This window comes from Desmodus rotundus, chromosome 9 (genome assembly GCF_022682495.2).
Source record: "Desmodus rotundus isolate HL8 chromosome 9, HLdesRot8A.1, whole genome shotgun sequence".
Taxonomy (NCBI): domain Eukaryota; kingdom Metazoa; phylum Chordata; class Mammalia; order Chiroptera; family Phyllostomidae; genus Desmodus; species Desmodus rotundus.
This window is the reverse complement of record NC_071395.1, coordinates 62,405,332-62,418,317: the sequence shown is the minus strand read 5'-3', so window position 1 is coordinate 62,418,317 and position 12,986 is coordinate 62,405,332. Positions and strand designations below refer to the sequence as shown.

General features: G+C 59.0%; 1 protein-coding gene across 1 annotated transcript in view; it reads right to left on the bottom strand.

Moving 5' to 3' along the window:
- MYO15A (myosin XVA) overlaps positions 1 to 12,986 on the bottom strand; it is a 52,068-nt gene that overhangs the window by 20,278 nt on the left and 18,804 nt on the right. The window contains exons 19-44 of the mRNA XM_053911090.1: positions 12,355 to 12,503; positions 12,206 to 12,251; positions 11,895 to 12,019; positions 11,311 to 11,428; positions 10,806 to 10,981; positions 10,226 to 10,310; positions 9,494 to 9,547; positions 9,313 to 9,394; positions 9,099 to 9,229; positions 8,511 to 8,606; positions 7,353 to 7,588; positions 5,828 to 6,009; positions 5,475 to 5,547; positions 5,092 to 5,283; positions 4,684 to 4,844; positions 4,485 to 4,579; positions 3,859 to 3,973; positions 3,592 to 3,659; positions 3,432 to 3,509; positions 3,106 to 3,286; positions 2,885 to 3,017; positions 2,468 to 2,573; positions 2,259 to 2,331; positions 1,075 to 1,196; positions 837 to 896; positions 318 to 393 (exon numbers count right to left, since the gene is read on the bottom strand). Of these exons, the coding sequence (XP_053767065.1) occupies positions 318 to 393; positions 837 to 896; positions 1,075 to 1,196; positions 2,259 to 2,331; positions 2,468 to 2,573; positions 2,885 to 3,017; positions 3,106 to 3,286; positions 3,432 to 3,509; positions 3,592 to 3,659; positions 3,859 to 3,973; positions 4,485 to 4,579; positions 4,684 to 4,844; positions 5,092 to 5,283; positions 5,475 to 5,547; positions 5,828 to 6,009; positions 7,353 to 7,588; positions 8,511 to 8,606; positions 9,099 to 9,229; positions 9,313 to 9,394; positions 9,494 to 9,547; positions 10,226 to 10,310; positions 10,806 to 10,981; positions 11,311 to 11,428; positions 11,895 to 12,019; positions 12,206 to 12,251; positions 12,355 to 12,503 (3,013 nt within the window). The remainder of the gene's footprint in view (positions 1 to 317; positions 394 to 836; positions 897 to 1,074; positions 1,197 to 2,258; positions 2,332 to 2,467; positions 2,574 to 2,884; positions 3,018 to 3,105; positions 3,287 to 3,431; positions 3,510 to 3,591; positions 3,660 to 3,858; positions 3,974 to 4,484; positions 4,580 to 4,683; positions 4,845 to 5,091; positions 5,284 to 5,474; positions 5,548 to 5,827; positions 6,010 to 7,352; positions 7,589 to 8,510; positions 8,607 to 9,098; positions 9,230 to 9,312; positions 9,395 to 9,493; positions 9,548 to 10,225; positions 10,311 to 10,805; positions 10,982 to 11,310; positions 11,429 to 11,894; positions 12,020 to 12,205; positions 12,252 to 12,354; positions 12,504 to 12,986) is intronic.

Below are 12,986 nucleotides of genomic sequence, written 5' to 3'. Positions count from 1 at the left end.
TCAGTGGGTTGGGCATCGCCCCACAAACCAAAAGGTTGCAAGTTCAGTTCCTAGTCAGGGCACATGCCTGGATTTCAGGCCAGGTCCCCAGTAGGGGGTGTGTGAGAGGCAACCACACATTGATGTTTCTCTCCTTCTCCTTCTCCCTCCCTTCCCCTCTCTCTGAAAATAAATAAAATCTTAAAACAAACAAACAAATAAAACCTTGTCACTTGTCCATGGGAGAGACCAGCAGCAGAGCAAGGAGGGGGGGATCTGGGAGGTGAGTGGGGCTAGGTTCATCCCTCCCCTCCCCCCCCAGTCCCCCACTGTGATACCAAACAGGGCCTTCATCTTGAGCCTCTCATCCTCAGAGATGCGCAGGCAGGCCTCGGAGAACGTGTCATGCAGGATCTGTGGGAATGAGCTGTAATGCAGGTGGCCCAAGGGACCCCCATCTGGACTGAGCCCAGGCTGGACTGTTCTAGGACAAGTGGGGGCCCCACATGTGCAGCTGTGGGGTCATCTGGGTAAATGAAAACCACAGCAAGGATGCTCTCCTGCCTCCTTAACTCTGCAAGTCACGTCACCCATTCCGGGCCTTCATTCCCTAACCTAGACAGTAGGACTCGGGTTTGCCCTCTGGGCTCTGTCTAGCTTGGACAAACTGAGCCTGGTTAGATGGGACTGTGAGCTTGTTGACCCTAATCATGGGAGTAGAGGATGCAGTAGAATAGCTTCCCATCCACACCATGACCAATGACCCAACTCCAAGAGTGCAGGAGCAGAATTTGCACGCAGCTCGTCCATGTGACCTGCTGAGTACACAGAAGCAGAAAGGGAAGATTGAACCTCACCTGCCGGAACAGGAGATCTAGCTGCACAGGGTGGCTGTAGCTGTCCTTCGGGTAAAACACCTGTGGGGACGGCTTCAGTGAGGGCCTTTCGAAGGCCCCTCACTTTGCTTCACCCCGGCCCCGCCCCCTAGGTACAGCCCAGCTGTCTACCAGCTGCAGGTACCCAGCTCAGCTCCACCCCAACCAGGCTCTCCCACCCAGGTGGCCCCTACTCAGCCCCTCCCATGGCTCCAGGCACCTCTTTGCGCAGGAAGATCTGCCAGGGGGTGTCCTGGTAGCCATAGAAGCTGGCGTTGAGAAGGCGGTGTAGCTGTGTCTGCACGGGGTCCTCTGCAGGCTCCAGCGACCTCGAAGGCAGCACTGGGGAGCATAGCAAGTCAGGGAGGCATGAAGGGGCAGGGCCCTCTGGTGAGGGGACTCTAGGCAAAGTTGTGTTTGGGAAGGGGCAGAGGTAGTGTGGCATCCTACACACTTGGCCACAGACACACCGGATCACATGCATGCAGGAACACTCAGACAGCCCAACACAAATAGAGCACCTAGTGTGTGCCGGCCTGGACTGGGGCTGGAACTGTCACCGTGAACAGGATAGATGAGGTACCTACCTTGAGTTCAGAGTCTCCTAGCAGGTGTGAGCGAAACAGACAATTCGAAAATGACAAAGCTCTTAGTGCTAGGAGCTACAGGGGGCGGGGGATGAGAGGGGACTGGACAAAACTGGGTAATTTGGGAAAGAGTCCAGGGGCTGATCTGTGAGGGCCCTTCAGTCCGGGTGGCCTGGCAGACCTCTCTGGAGAGGTGACATTTGAGACCTAAATGATAAGAAGCAGCCAGGCGTGCCAAAATCTTTTTGGAAAGAGCATTCTAGCAGGGGCACAGCACGCACGGAGGCCCTGAGCAGGAGTGGGGTGGGTGTGCTCCAGGAAGGCTGAGGCACAACACGGAGGGGCTGAGGCTGGGGGCTGTTTCTGCCCGGGGCTTGGGGCGGGAGCTGGTTTCTCTCTCTCAGGATCACTGTTGCCACCGTGAGGCAGGTGTGGAGGCTGAGGCCCCAGCTGTGGAGTTGGAAGGCCGGCCCGGATTTAGCGCCCTCGTCTGACATTTTTGAGCTGTGTGATCTTGGGCAAGTCACTGAACCTGTCTGTGCCTCTGTTTCCCCAACTACACCATCTGTAGATGCAGATGGTGCTGTGTCTAAGGGTCTTAGTGAAGATTTCATGAGGCCAGCGTGGGCCTGGCCTGGAATCAGTGTTATTTAGGCACTGATATAATTGCACAAATGTCCACACAGTAGGCGTGGCTGAGGACATGGGCACACATGCCACTGACACGCAGACCAACTCACCTGTGCTCACACAGACTCACGCACTTGGATACCCACCCTCTCGTCCCTCCCTCCCTCCCTCTCTCCCGGCTCCTCACCTGGAGTGGGCCCCATGGGTGGCCTTGCTGTGCTGCTCACTGGCTTCACCAGGGCCACGGCCTCTCTGGGCCCCTGTCCGCACCCCAAAGACAGTGTTCAGGGGAGGTGGCAGGGCCAGGGCCTGCAGGGGCAGTGGGTTCCCGAGGCTCCCCCGGAGACCCCCTTTGCCTCCCAACCTGCCTGGGCCCCGCCAGCTGCTGCCCCTCACCTGGGTGCCAGGCACTGCCGCCTTGTGGCTCATCTGTTCCTTCAGGATCGTCAGGGCTTCCTCATGGGGGTCAGGCCTCTTCACGAACACACGCCCGCCATCCTTCCTGGTGGGTTGGACACTGAGCTCCTCTTCCCAGGCACAAATTCCTATAATATGTACCCTCTTCCTCCACACCCCCATTGTTACGAATGGGAGCCCTGAGAAGTTCTCACATCAGAGATTGGCCTGAGGTCACACAGCACAAAAGAGAAAGCAGTCTGGGCCTCCCTCTGCAAGAAGGGACCATGGGGACCATCTGCGTAAATAGACTCACTCCCTGACCATTGCTGGGCACTCGGGCATGGTGAAGAGAACCCCGCTGCAGGGCTGCAGGGCTGCAGGGTTGGGGGCCTGGGGCCGGGGTGCAGGGCTGACCTGAGGGCCTTGGGCTGGCCTCCTGGGGTCGGCTGTCGGCACTGCCTGACAATGTTCTTGATCTGCTGTGTGGGCTGCGGGAAGTGCTCCGAGTTGAGTGTCGAGTACCGGACCAGCTCTGTGCTGGGTAGAGCTGTGGGCGGGGGTGACAGAATGAGGCCACACCTGCCAGTCCCATGCTGGGAAGCCCCACCATCCCCCAACAGGAAAAGGACACTCACTGGTTTCTGGAGAAGCCCGGTCCTGAGCTAGAATGGGGGCAGCCACAGGCTTGGTGGGGGGCTTTGGGGCCTTGGCCAGAGGGGCTGGGGCCAAGGGCTTTGGGGTGGAGCGCAGGAGCATGGGCTTGGCTGGGGGCCCAGTGCCAATGGACTGTGGCCATGCCTCTGGTGCTAGAGGTTTCTGTAGAGAGCAGGGTGAGGTGAGCTGCCTGGGAAACACCAACTTGCTCGCAGGAACCCCACCTCTGCCCAGGATGGGCTGAGGGGTCCTTGCTCAGAGAGGCGCCATGACACCCTATAGCGCTCAGAGGGCAGGCCAGACTCACCTCTAGGGGAAGGGGCCTAGGGCCAGGCCCCAGGGGCTGCTGCTGGAGGGCCATGGCCTGCAGGGTCATCTCCCTGGCCTGGGGGGAGGGGGTGGTGACCACCAGGCAGGCCCGTGCTCCGGGGCAGCCCCCACCAGTGCCGGGGCCCTTGCACACTCACCAGCAGCACGGCCTGTTTGCGGATGAAGGCTTGCTGCAGAGCCAACGTGGAGGCATCCAGGCCTGGGACTGGGGCAGCCGGTCAGAGGGTGCAATCCCAAGGCATGGGAGATGAGGAAAACAGGGATTTCCTACCACACCCCGCCCCGGTGTCTCACCTCCACCATGTCCATGGCTGCCTCCGTTTTAGCACGAGAAGGAGCCTGGAGAACCAGTGGGGGCCCCAGCCTTGCCCAACCCTGGAACCAACCCTGGGGCAGGCACTGACTTGGCTTTGGCTCTGGGGGTCTCTTGGGGGTGTCTTCAGTGCTGCTACTGCCACCTCCACCAGGCTGGCCTCCCCCTTTCATGCGGTAGGCAATGGCTGTTGGCTTCTCCAGATCCTGGGGGCAGTGGATGGCTCGAATGACCACTTCAATTCTGTCCTCCCAAGGTTCCAAGGCAACGGGCACCTGACACCAGCCTCCCCCACCCTTCCAGGGGCCTCCTAGCCGGCAAGCGTCGAGGTGTGCCCAGCCTCAGCCCATGCGCATTCCACTCTGTCCTCCCACACCTTTCAAGCTCCCAACTCGCCACCCCCCTTTCACAGAAGAGTAAACTGAGGCTCAAAGAGGGGCTGTGCGCTGCTCAGGGTGCACGTCACACCATGGAGGGGCTGGCCGTTGGGGCTCTCAGAGTGAGCAAGGGTGCCCAGAGGGGCCAGCTCCCACAGGAGGCCCTGGGCCTCTATCCAGGAAGCTCTCCAGCCAAGAGGACACCCTCATCCTTTGCTGGGTCCCCAGCGGATACCCAGATGAGACACACCACCCCATGGCCCAGGCTGTCGCCCTGGAGGCGTGTACGACTCAGTGTGTGTATGCTGTGCCTGTGGTCCGCACACGCCCCCATCCCTACCGCGTCCCCGTAGGACAGCACGGGGTCAAAGAGGCTGTCCAGGTAGCAGTCCAGTCCCTTGTGGGATACAGCGTGGTCTCCAAGGCTGTCCAAGTCTGGCAGTGGGGAAACACACAAGTCAAGTTCTTTCTTCCTGCTGATCACCTCTCATGGCCCCAGGTTCCCTCCCCACCAGAGACAGTGGCCACTGCTGCTTGACCTTGGTGGGTCATTGTCCCTCTCTGGGCCTCGGTCTCCCCATTTGTACTGTCCTCCTGGTGGTTGCAGCACCCCCTGGAGTCAGCCAGTTTGGGCATGCGCCTCTGTGCCTGGGGCCTTGTGGGTGCATCCTCATCTGAGTCCCAGCTGTTCCCAAACACCCTGCAGGGAAGGAGAACACTGAACATCTGACTCCCAGGGAGACACGCAGACCTCCCAGACCTCCCTCTCCTATTGTCCTTTGTACTCTGGCATCGAATGACTCGCTACAAAGGCAGGGCCCTTTGGTAGGCCCGCCTCCTTGAGGGCCTGGGTGCTTACGTTCAGAACTCAGCCTCTCCCAGCCACCCAGAGGGCAGTCTTGCATAGGGAGCAGCCATCTGTATGAGGGGCCCAGGTAGCCACCTACGCTCTTGGTCCTCCCCTGCCGGCCACAGGCCCTTCTGCACCCACAATGAAGTAGGACTTCTGTCGTGGGAAGTCCCTGAGCAGCTCCAGATCTGACACCAGGTCCAGCACGTAGTCGTGGCCTGCCAGCTCTGCCCACTGGATCCCGTTCTTCATGGCCACTGTCCAGCCCCGCCAGCCGTCTGTCAGACCCCTGGTGACAGTGTATGAAGGGACATCAATGAGGGATGAAGTCAAGAGGTACCCCCTGGGGAGACTCTGGGATATGAGTCAGACCCCAAGCATGACCAGAGCGGACCCCATGGGGCCCTTTGGGGGATCTGGCCTCCTTCTCTCCTTCCCAGGTGCACAGGGTGTGCTGGGCAGGGTACTCCAGGCGCCAACCTGTGCCTCAGAATGTCTCCAGCCACCTCTTCCCCCGTGCTCCAGGAGTGTACCGGGCAGGAAAACTGGTCACCTGGGGCAAGGGCAGGTGCTAGGCTCAGCCTGGGAAATCTGCAGGTGGCCCCAGTTTGCTGCTCCCCACCAGCTTTCTGCGCCCAGGCCTCTCACTCCTGCTCAGGGTCCTGGGGCTATGTCTTCTCTGCCCCGGACTCTCTCCCTCATTTCAGGTTCCCCCACACCCAGCAGGCCCCTGCCCAGCTCTAGAACTGCCTGTGGCTTATTCTGACCCCAGGGCCTGCTGACTGCAACTGTTGCCCCTGAGAGGGGTGGGAGGGCAGGACAAGGCTGCTCACCATTGAAGCAGGCCACATCCAAAGCCATACTGGCCTTCTCCTGGGCCACGACCCACTCAAGCTGGGTGGGAGGGAAGGTCCGGGCAGCCCTGGGGCCCTGCTGCTGGGCCCGGCCCATGGCCTGCATGAGGCGCTGCTGGCACACTGCCTGGAAGCCATTCCGCCCGTGGTCAGACACGAACCTGATAGGCAGGAGTTAGAGCAGGGTGAAGAAGGACCTCAGGCTAGTTTAAGGGAGGCCCAGGCTAGGCCAGAGCTTTAAGGGGAGGCCAAAAAGGCTCCAGGCTAGCCCAGAGTTCTAAGGCTAGGCTGAAAAAGAAGGGTACCGGGCTGCCCAGAAGTATTTCAAACCAGCACAGAAGCCCAAGGATAGGCCAGCGCAGTTCCAGCATGGTGCCTCTGAGCTTGTTGGAGCAAAATGTCCCTGACAGGGTGGGCTCTGCAGCACCACGAGGTCAGGAAATGGGGCTCTGGAGCACTCTGCCCCCCCTTTCACCAGGCAACCCTGGCTAGGGACCTGCCCTCTCTGAGCCTGCTGCCCAGCTCTCACCTGTGGAAGAGAAGGCTGTGAGGGTTCAAACTGGCCCAGGACCAATGAGCCTGACCCCTGCCAGTGGCAGCGTTCCTCACACCTGGCCCCCTGCCCCCTCCCAACAGCTGGGGTGCCGGCCAGGGGCAGCCATGGCACAGGACCACAGTGGCTACGAGAGGGGACCTGGAGCTGTGCCCACAGGAAGCCTGGACAGGGAGGTGGCCCCACCCTATGACCATAGATTCAGAGGACTGGCAAGTGAGCGGCCCGCCTGGGTAAGTCTCTGTGCGCTATAGCTCTCAGCCTCCCTGTAAAGTGGGTCCTGTTACCATCCCTAATTGTAGGTAAGGAAAGCAGTTCAGAGAGGAGCAGTGACATGCCCCAGGCCACACAGCAGGTGAGTGTCACAGCTAGACTTCACACTCAGGGCCTGCTTGAGCTCTTTTCCTTGTGAGTCACCCTTATCACCCAGCAGGGTGACTTCCTCCTCCTCCTCCTCCTCCTCAGGATGCCTATGGTGCTTCCTCACACGGCACTCACTACATGCGCATGTTCGCTCTAGGCACCCCGCATCTATCCTCACCCAGCCTATGGAGTAGGTCCTCTTATTATCCCCATTTCAGACTGAGGAAACTGAGGCTCAGAGAGGTGAAGTAACTTGCCCAAGGTGGCACAGCTCTAATGTGGTGGAGCTGGAACTTGAACACAGACTGTCAGAGTCTATACTTCTAACCACCCCACAATATCCCTATGATGTGAGAGGTCAGTGCCTCAGTTCCAATTCCCCACAGCCTGGCTTTCCCACCCACTGAGTTCCAGAAGTCCTTTACCCAATCTCCCCCGACTCCTACCCTCCAGAGTGAGTCCAGCGCAGACAGAGAGCAGCCCCTGACTGGCCCCTGTGCCTGAGCTTCCATGCACAGAGACCTCACTCCTGGCCTGGCCTCGTACCAGGGTTGCCGTCCTCATCCCAGCCCCGCCAGTTCTACTCACTTGAGCAGGTACTTGTTAAGGCGCGAGGATGGTGCAAAGCCGCTGAGGCAGGCGGCCAGCAAGAGCCAGCCCCGTTCGGCATTGTAGGCATTGGGGTTGCGCCACACCTGGTTGGCCAGTTGTGCAAGGATCTCATCCCGCAGCTCGGGTGCTGCTAGACCTTTCTGCACAACGTAGTTCCCGAAGACGTTCTCTTGGGCACCGCGCAGGTGGGGGTCACCCATGAAACGCAGGATCTGGGCCACAGACAGACACTCCTGGGCCTCTCAGCAAGTTATTCCTGCCAGGTCCCTACCCCCAACATGCGTCCCTCTCTTGTCCTTCCCACTTGATCCCCTGCCCATATAAAAGTCCTCCATGTTACAATATCAGTTATATCCTATACCAAATGACCAGGCAGTTAACCCCAGCCACGGGAAAAAGTCAAGATCCAACATGCATATACACGGTCATTCCTGTTCATGACCTTCTATAGCTCCCACACAGCCCCAGCCCGGCCCTGCACCCCTGGCCTCCAGCAGGCCCCTCACTTCCTGCATTTAGATCCCACAGGGGCCACATATCAGACCACATCCCTCCCGTGGAAGCATGATCCTTGGCTCCATAAGGCCCTTGGGATGAAATCTGAGCTCTGGGTTTGTCAGTCAAGGCCTCCCAACCCCTCTTGCCTTTGCTCTCTGATTCTCTGTTCTAACCACATGGATTTCGTCTTCTCTCTGTGCCTTCTCCACCTGCCCTGGCAGGGAGAGTCTGACTCCTCCTTTGACTAAAGCTCAAAACCCCTCCTGCAGGAAGCTCTCTGACCCTGCCCCGGGCTAGATGGGGGCCTCCCTCTGTCCATGCTGGTGGTCACTAGTCAGATGTGCTCTGCCTCCCCTTTCAGACTAGAAAGCTCTTGAGGAGAGAACCTGGGTCTACTCTCAGTGTCCCTGGGGACGTCCAGAGAGGCAGCCTTTCTGCCAGGAAGATGGCTGGGAGAAGGCATGCCCCAAGTCCCCAGATCCCAGCCCAGGGGGGAGGCCAACGCCCTGACGAGGAAGAGGTCTTGGCTGGTGGCTTTGGTGTGTGGATGGCCCAGGAGGGCAGGACAAGGAGCCTCACAGCCTGGCCTCAGACGCAGGGGCTACAAATTCAAAGGTGGTCCAGATAGACCCGTACCAGCTTAAAGATGCTCACGGCTTCTGCATGGTGCTCTACGGGCAGCTCAGTGAGGGGTGTCCTCAGGGGCACAGTCAGCATCCCAAAGGCAGGCTCCTGAGGGCACAGGGCAGATGGTGGGGACAGAGCCAGGACTGCCAGGCACATCTGGATCCACTATTCTGTGCCAGGTGGGAACACAACAGCCTAGAAGGTGAGAGCTCCTGTCCCCAGTGTGTGTATGGGGCGACTGAGGCTTGGAGGGGGGCAGACGCTGGCCCTCCGCAAGTCAGTGGCAGAGACAGTGTGAGCCCTGGTCTGGGCCCTTTCTGGAGGGCAGAGGATCAAAGCAGGGATGACAAACTGTGGCTCCACTGACTGTTAAATCTCTGATGTATTTCCACACTGGTTGGCAAAAAGCCAAGTGCTGAGCCCCTGAGGGCCCTCCACTGCTATCCGGGCCCCCTGTGGAGCCCCCAGTCCCTCACGAGGGCTCCTACCTGATCCCACAGGGCATGGACAGAAACCTCTCCCAGGCTGAAGACAGCATCAGTTCCAATTGACCTGTGCCCACTGGCCAGGGCTGCTTGGGCCTATGCCAGCCCTTACCTTGAAGTGGCACCGGACAAACTTGGCCATGGGATAGTTGTTGATATCCAGGGGCAGTGTGACACGGGGCTCAGCCTGGAGCCGTGGAGTCCGCACGGGGGCCACCCGGGGTACCTGGGCTGGCCTGAGGCCTGTGGAGAGTGGAGGGTATGAGATGCCTGGTTCCCTCGCCCACCTGTGCCCACTCCTACCACACTGTCCCGCACTGACATACCCACCACTGCTTGCAAGAGCCCAGCCAGCTCTGCCGGTACCTCCAGGTGTCCCACAGCTACCACCTCCCGCTTGCTCAGCTCCTGGAGGAAGAGCCTACGGTGAGAGGACAGGCCTGCCACAACCCCAACCTGCTGTCCTCCCTTCCTGTCCCTTGCTGCCACCCGGACCCCCGCACCCACCTCCTGCTCCCGTAGCCGCACCTGCTCCACTCGGAGCCTCCGCTCTGCCCTTAGCTGCAGGAGAGCAGATGGTCAAGGCAGGGAATGGTGGGCAGAGGCCATGACAGGCCACAAACTGGGAGGCAGGCCAACCAGGTCATACAAGGCAGCCAAGCATGGGAAACAAGGGGGTCAGCTGGCCTGATTTCTGGAGGTGACTGGCCCACCTCACAAATGGAGGGAGGCAGAGGCATAGCCAGAGCAACAGGGAGGGAAGAGAGAGCAACAGAGCAAGAGAGAGACTAAGGCAAGGGGCAGAGGGAGTGACACTGGGGAGAGGGATAGACGCCCTGGTGCTCCACAAAACCTTCAAAAAGAGCCACTAATGATTATGTTTGTCTTCCTGGTGTTGGTTTATATGACAATGGGCCAAGACTGGCATCAAGGTAAGAAGAAAACCATATTCAGCACTGGCCTAGTTGCTAAATTCTAATCGTACCCAATTACTGAAGACCCCCCTGAGACCCCAGCACCAGGCCAAACCCTTCCTGTGCAATATTCATTCAGCCCTTTCCACAACCCTCAGGGGAAGAGGGGAAGGCAGGCTGGAGAGGGCCTGATGTCACACTGCTAGTGATGGCAGAGCAGGGATTCGAACCCAAGCCAATCTCCTCCTGGAGCTAAGTGTCTCCTCCCTGGACCCAGGCAGGACAGGCCTGGCTCCTGGGAGAAGGGCGAGGGAGAGGCCTGCACCTTGAGGAGGCGCCGGTGGCTCATGTAGGTGCTCACAAGGGACTGGAACTTCACCAGACTCTTTCTCATCTGCTGATACCGTTGCCTGGGGGTAGGGAAGAAAGGAGTGTCTTGGTGGGGGAGCTTAGGGGTTCAGATCATGGGTGAACAAGAGGCAGAGACGCTTGTGCCAGCTTGGCCTGGGTGCCACACTTCATTCTGGGACCCTTAGGCACTAAGGAAAACCGGGGCTCCGAGGGGGAAGGACTGGGCTAAGGCCCTATATAGCAAATTGAGTGGTAGAACCTGGGTTCAACCGCTGGGGACAGTGCTTCCCATTAGGTTGGAATCCCAGGGTCCTAGAGGTGCAGGGCAGGGCCCTTCCTGGCTGGATGGATTCCCACCCATCAGTCACAAAGGCCAGGGGGTGGGATGGAAGGACATCCAAAAGCAGAGACACAGAGAATCTGGTCATCCTGACAGCAGAGGCTCCCACTCTCAGCTTGCACAGGACCAGGGACCTTACTACCTAAGTTCAAGCACAGCCTCCCCCAAGCCTAGCTGTAGGGCCCCAGAGAGTCTTGCCCTATCTGGGCTGCACCTGGCCAGGTAGCCTCGGGCTCGACTTTGCAGCATGATGATCTTCTGGCGCAAGGAGCCGAAACGCCGTTTGATGAAGAAACCTCGAAGGCAGCGCTGCAGGGTGAGGGCTGCCAGATTCAGGACGTGCCCCCGCATGCTCTCCAACAGCTGGTGCAGGTGTTCCTTAAGGAAGAGCTGAGAGTAGGAGGCAAGTACTGAGGCAGGGAAGGGCCAGGTGGCTGGACTCAGGATAAGTCCACGGAAACAACCGACAGGACAGCCTCCTGGAGCCAGGTGGAGGGTGGGTTGGGTTTGCAGAGATGGAAGAAAGGGTGCCGGTGTGTCAGGCACTGGAAACAGCCTGAGCAAAGGTCTGGTGGTGGGATTAGCATTTCATTTGCCAAGCTCAACTAGACAGCCCCTCGGGCAGTAATCTCTAGCTTGGGCATTTCTGACTCTATGGGCTCCATTTTTGGAGCCCCGGAACTTGGGGCCTCCAGGGCTGAGTGTGGGGTGAGACTCACCTTGCTGATGCCAACACGGTACATATTTGGCATGACTGTGCACAGGCGGCTCAGCACCGACACGCACATGTCCCCACTGGCGGGCAGTTTGTGCTCGAGGGGTACTAGACAGCGGTACCTGCAGGGGCCCAAATCAGCCGTGGCTATGGGGCCTACTACGCCAGTTGCCCGCTAGATCACAAAGTCACCACCCCTATCCCCTGTCTCCAAGAGGCCCGGGGCCCAGCCGTGGTTCACTCAGTGTCTTCTAATCAGAAAATGGCATTCTGTCCTCAAAACTCTTCATCTCAATGTCAGGTTTCAGTAGATTAAGGCACCCTACTGCCATCTGCTGGAAATGTGTCATAATAACTATTAAAATTGCTTCTTTTTGGAATCAACACATAATCAGACTATGAAAAAATGCAACACAGTAACAACATGGGCCACGCCACAGCTAGCCTATGGTGGTCTCATGCAGTGCACAACCCGAGCAGCTGTACGTAGCAAGCCCTTGCTGCCTGGGCTGTGCATTCCTGGGACCCAGACGGGCTGGGGAGGGAGGAGGGCTCTGTGGAATGAAGGAACCATTGCGAATGAGGTACCTGTCGATGAACACCTGGAAAGGCAGCCGCACTGGAAAGCCCTCCTTGCGAATCCGCACAGTCTCTAGCACCCCCGAATAGCGTAACTGTGCCATTACCACGTCGGTCTCAAAGAGGCCTGGCTCCTGCGGAGAAGGCCCGAATAGAGGTCTGCACACGGACCAACCATGGGCAAAGGGCACTGTCAAAGGCAAATATTCCCCGTGGTGGGCTGGGCAGATGGAGGGCCAGAGAGGCAAAACCACTTGCCCAAGGTCATACAGCGTGGGGAAGAGGATCAGATTCTCTCAGGGACCTCAGCCATCACATACCTTCTTGTGATTGGGCTTCAGGCAGCGCACAAACAAGGGGTTACACCTGGGCAAGGGTGGGAGGAAAGCAGTGTAAGGCCCCAGAGAAGGGAAGCGCTCATCCCTGAGGGTCCTAGGGGAGCTAGGCCCTGCCCACCCACCCAGCTCACCTCTCCATCTTTTCCACCAGATCCAGGAGCGACTGCTGGAACTTAGCTGCCACTGTGTGAGCCTTGTAGAGCCGGGTGACAGAGCTACTCTTGCCCAGGCGTTGAGGGGCGGCCTGCGGGGCATGGCTGGAGAAGAGGTGGGCCACCACCTGGGTAGGCATGGGCCAGCATAGTCAAGGTTCCCAGACAGAGAGGGAGGAGCCCAGAGACAGAAATGTGAGAAAGGGGGAGGGAGAAAGGAAGTGAGAGAGCGAAAGGAGTCAAGTCTCCACATCGAGAATGACCAGAAAACTAACCCAAGGGACCCCTGCCCTCTCTGCAAGGCCACTGTTCCCCTGGCTTGCACATGACTCGAGTCAGGGTACTCACACCCTGTCCTGCGACCCTGTCCTGTGATTGGGCTGACTCCTTCTGGCTGGGGAACACACAGGCACTGACTGTGCCTGGGCCTGAGGCGGCCTGTTACACACAGGGCCAAGAATGCGGGCAGTGACCTCAGCAGGAGGGTGCCCATTTGACAGAGGAGGAAATGGAGGCCCAGAGGAGGGTGAGGTGGCAGAGAATACCGATGACAGAACCCACTCAAGGAGTGAAAGGGGGCGTGGACCCAAGCTGGGTGGGCATGGCCAGGA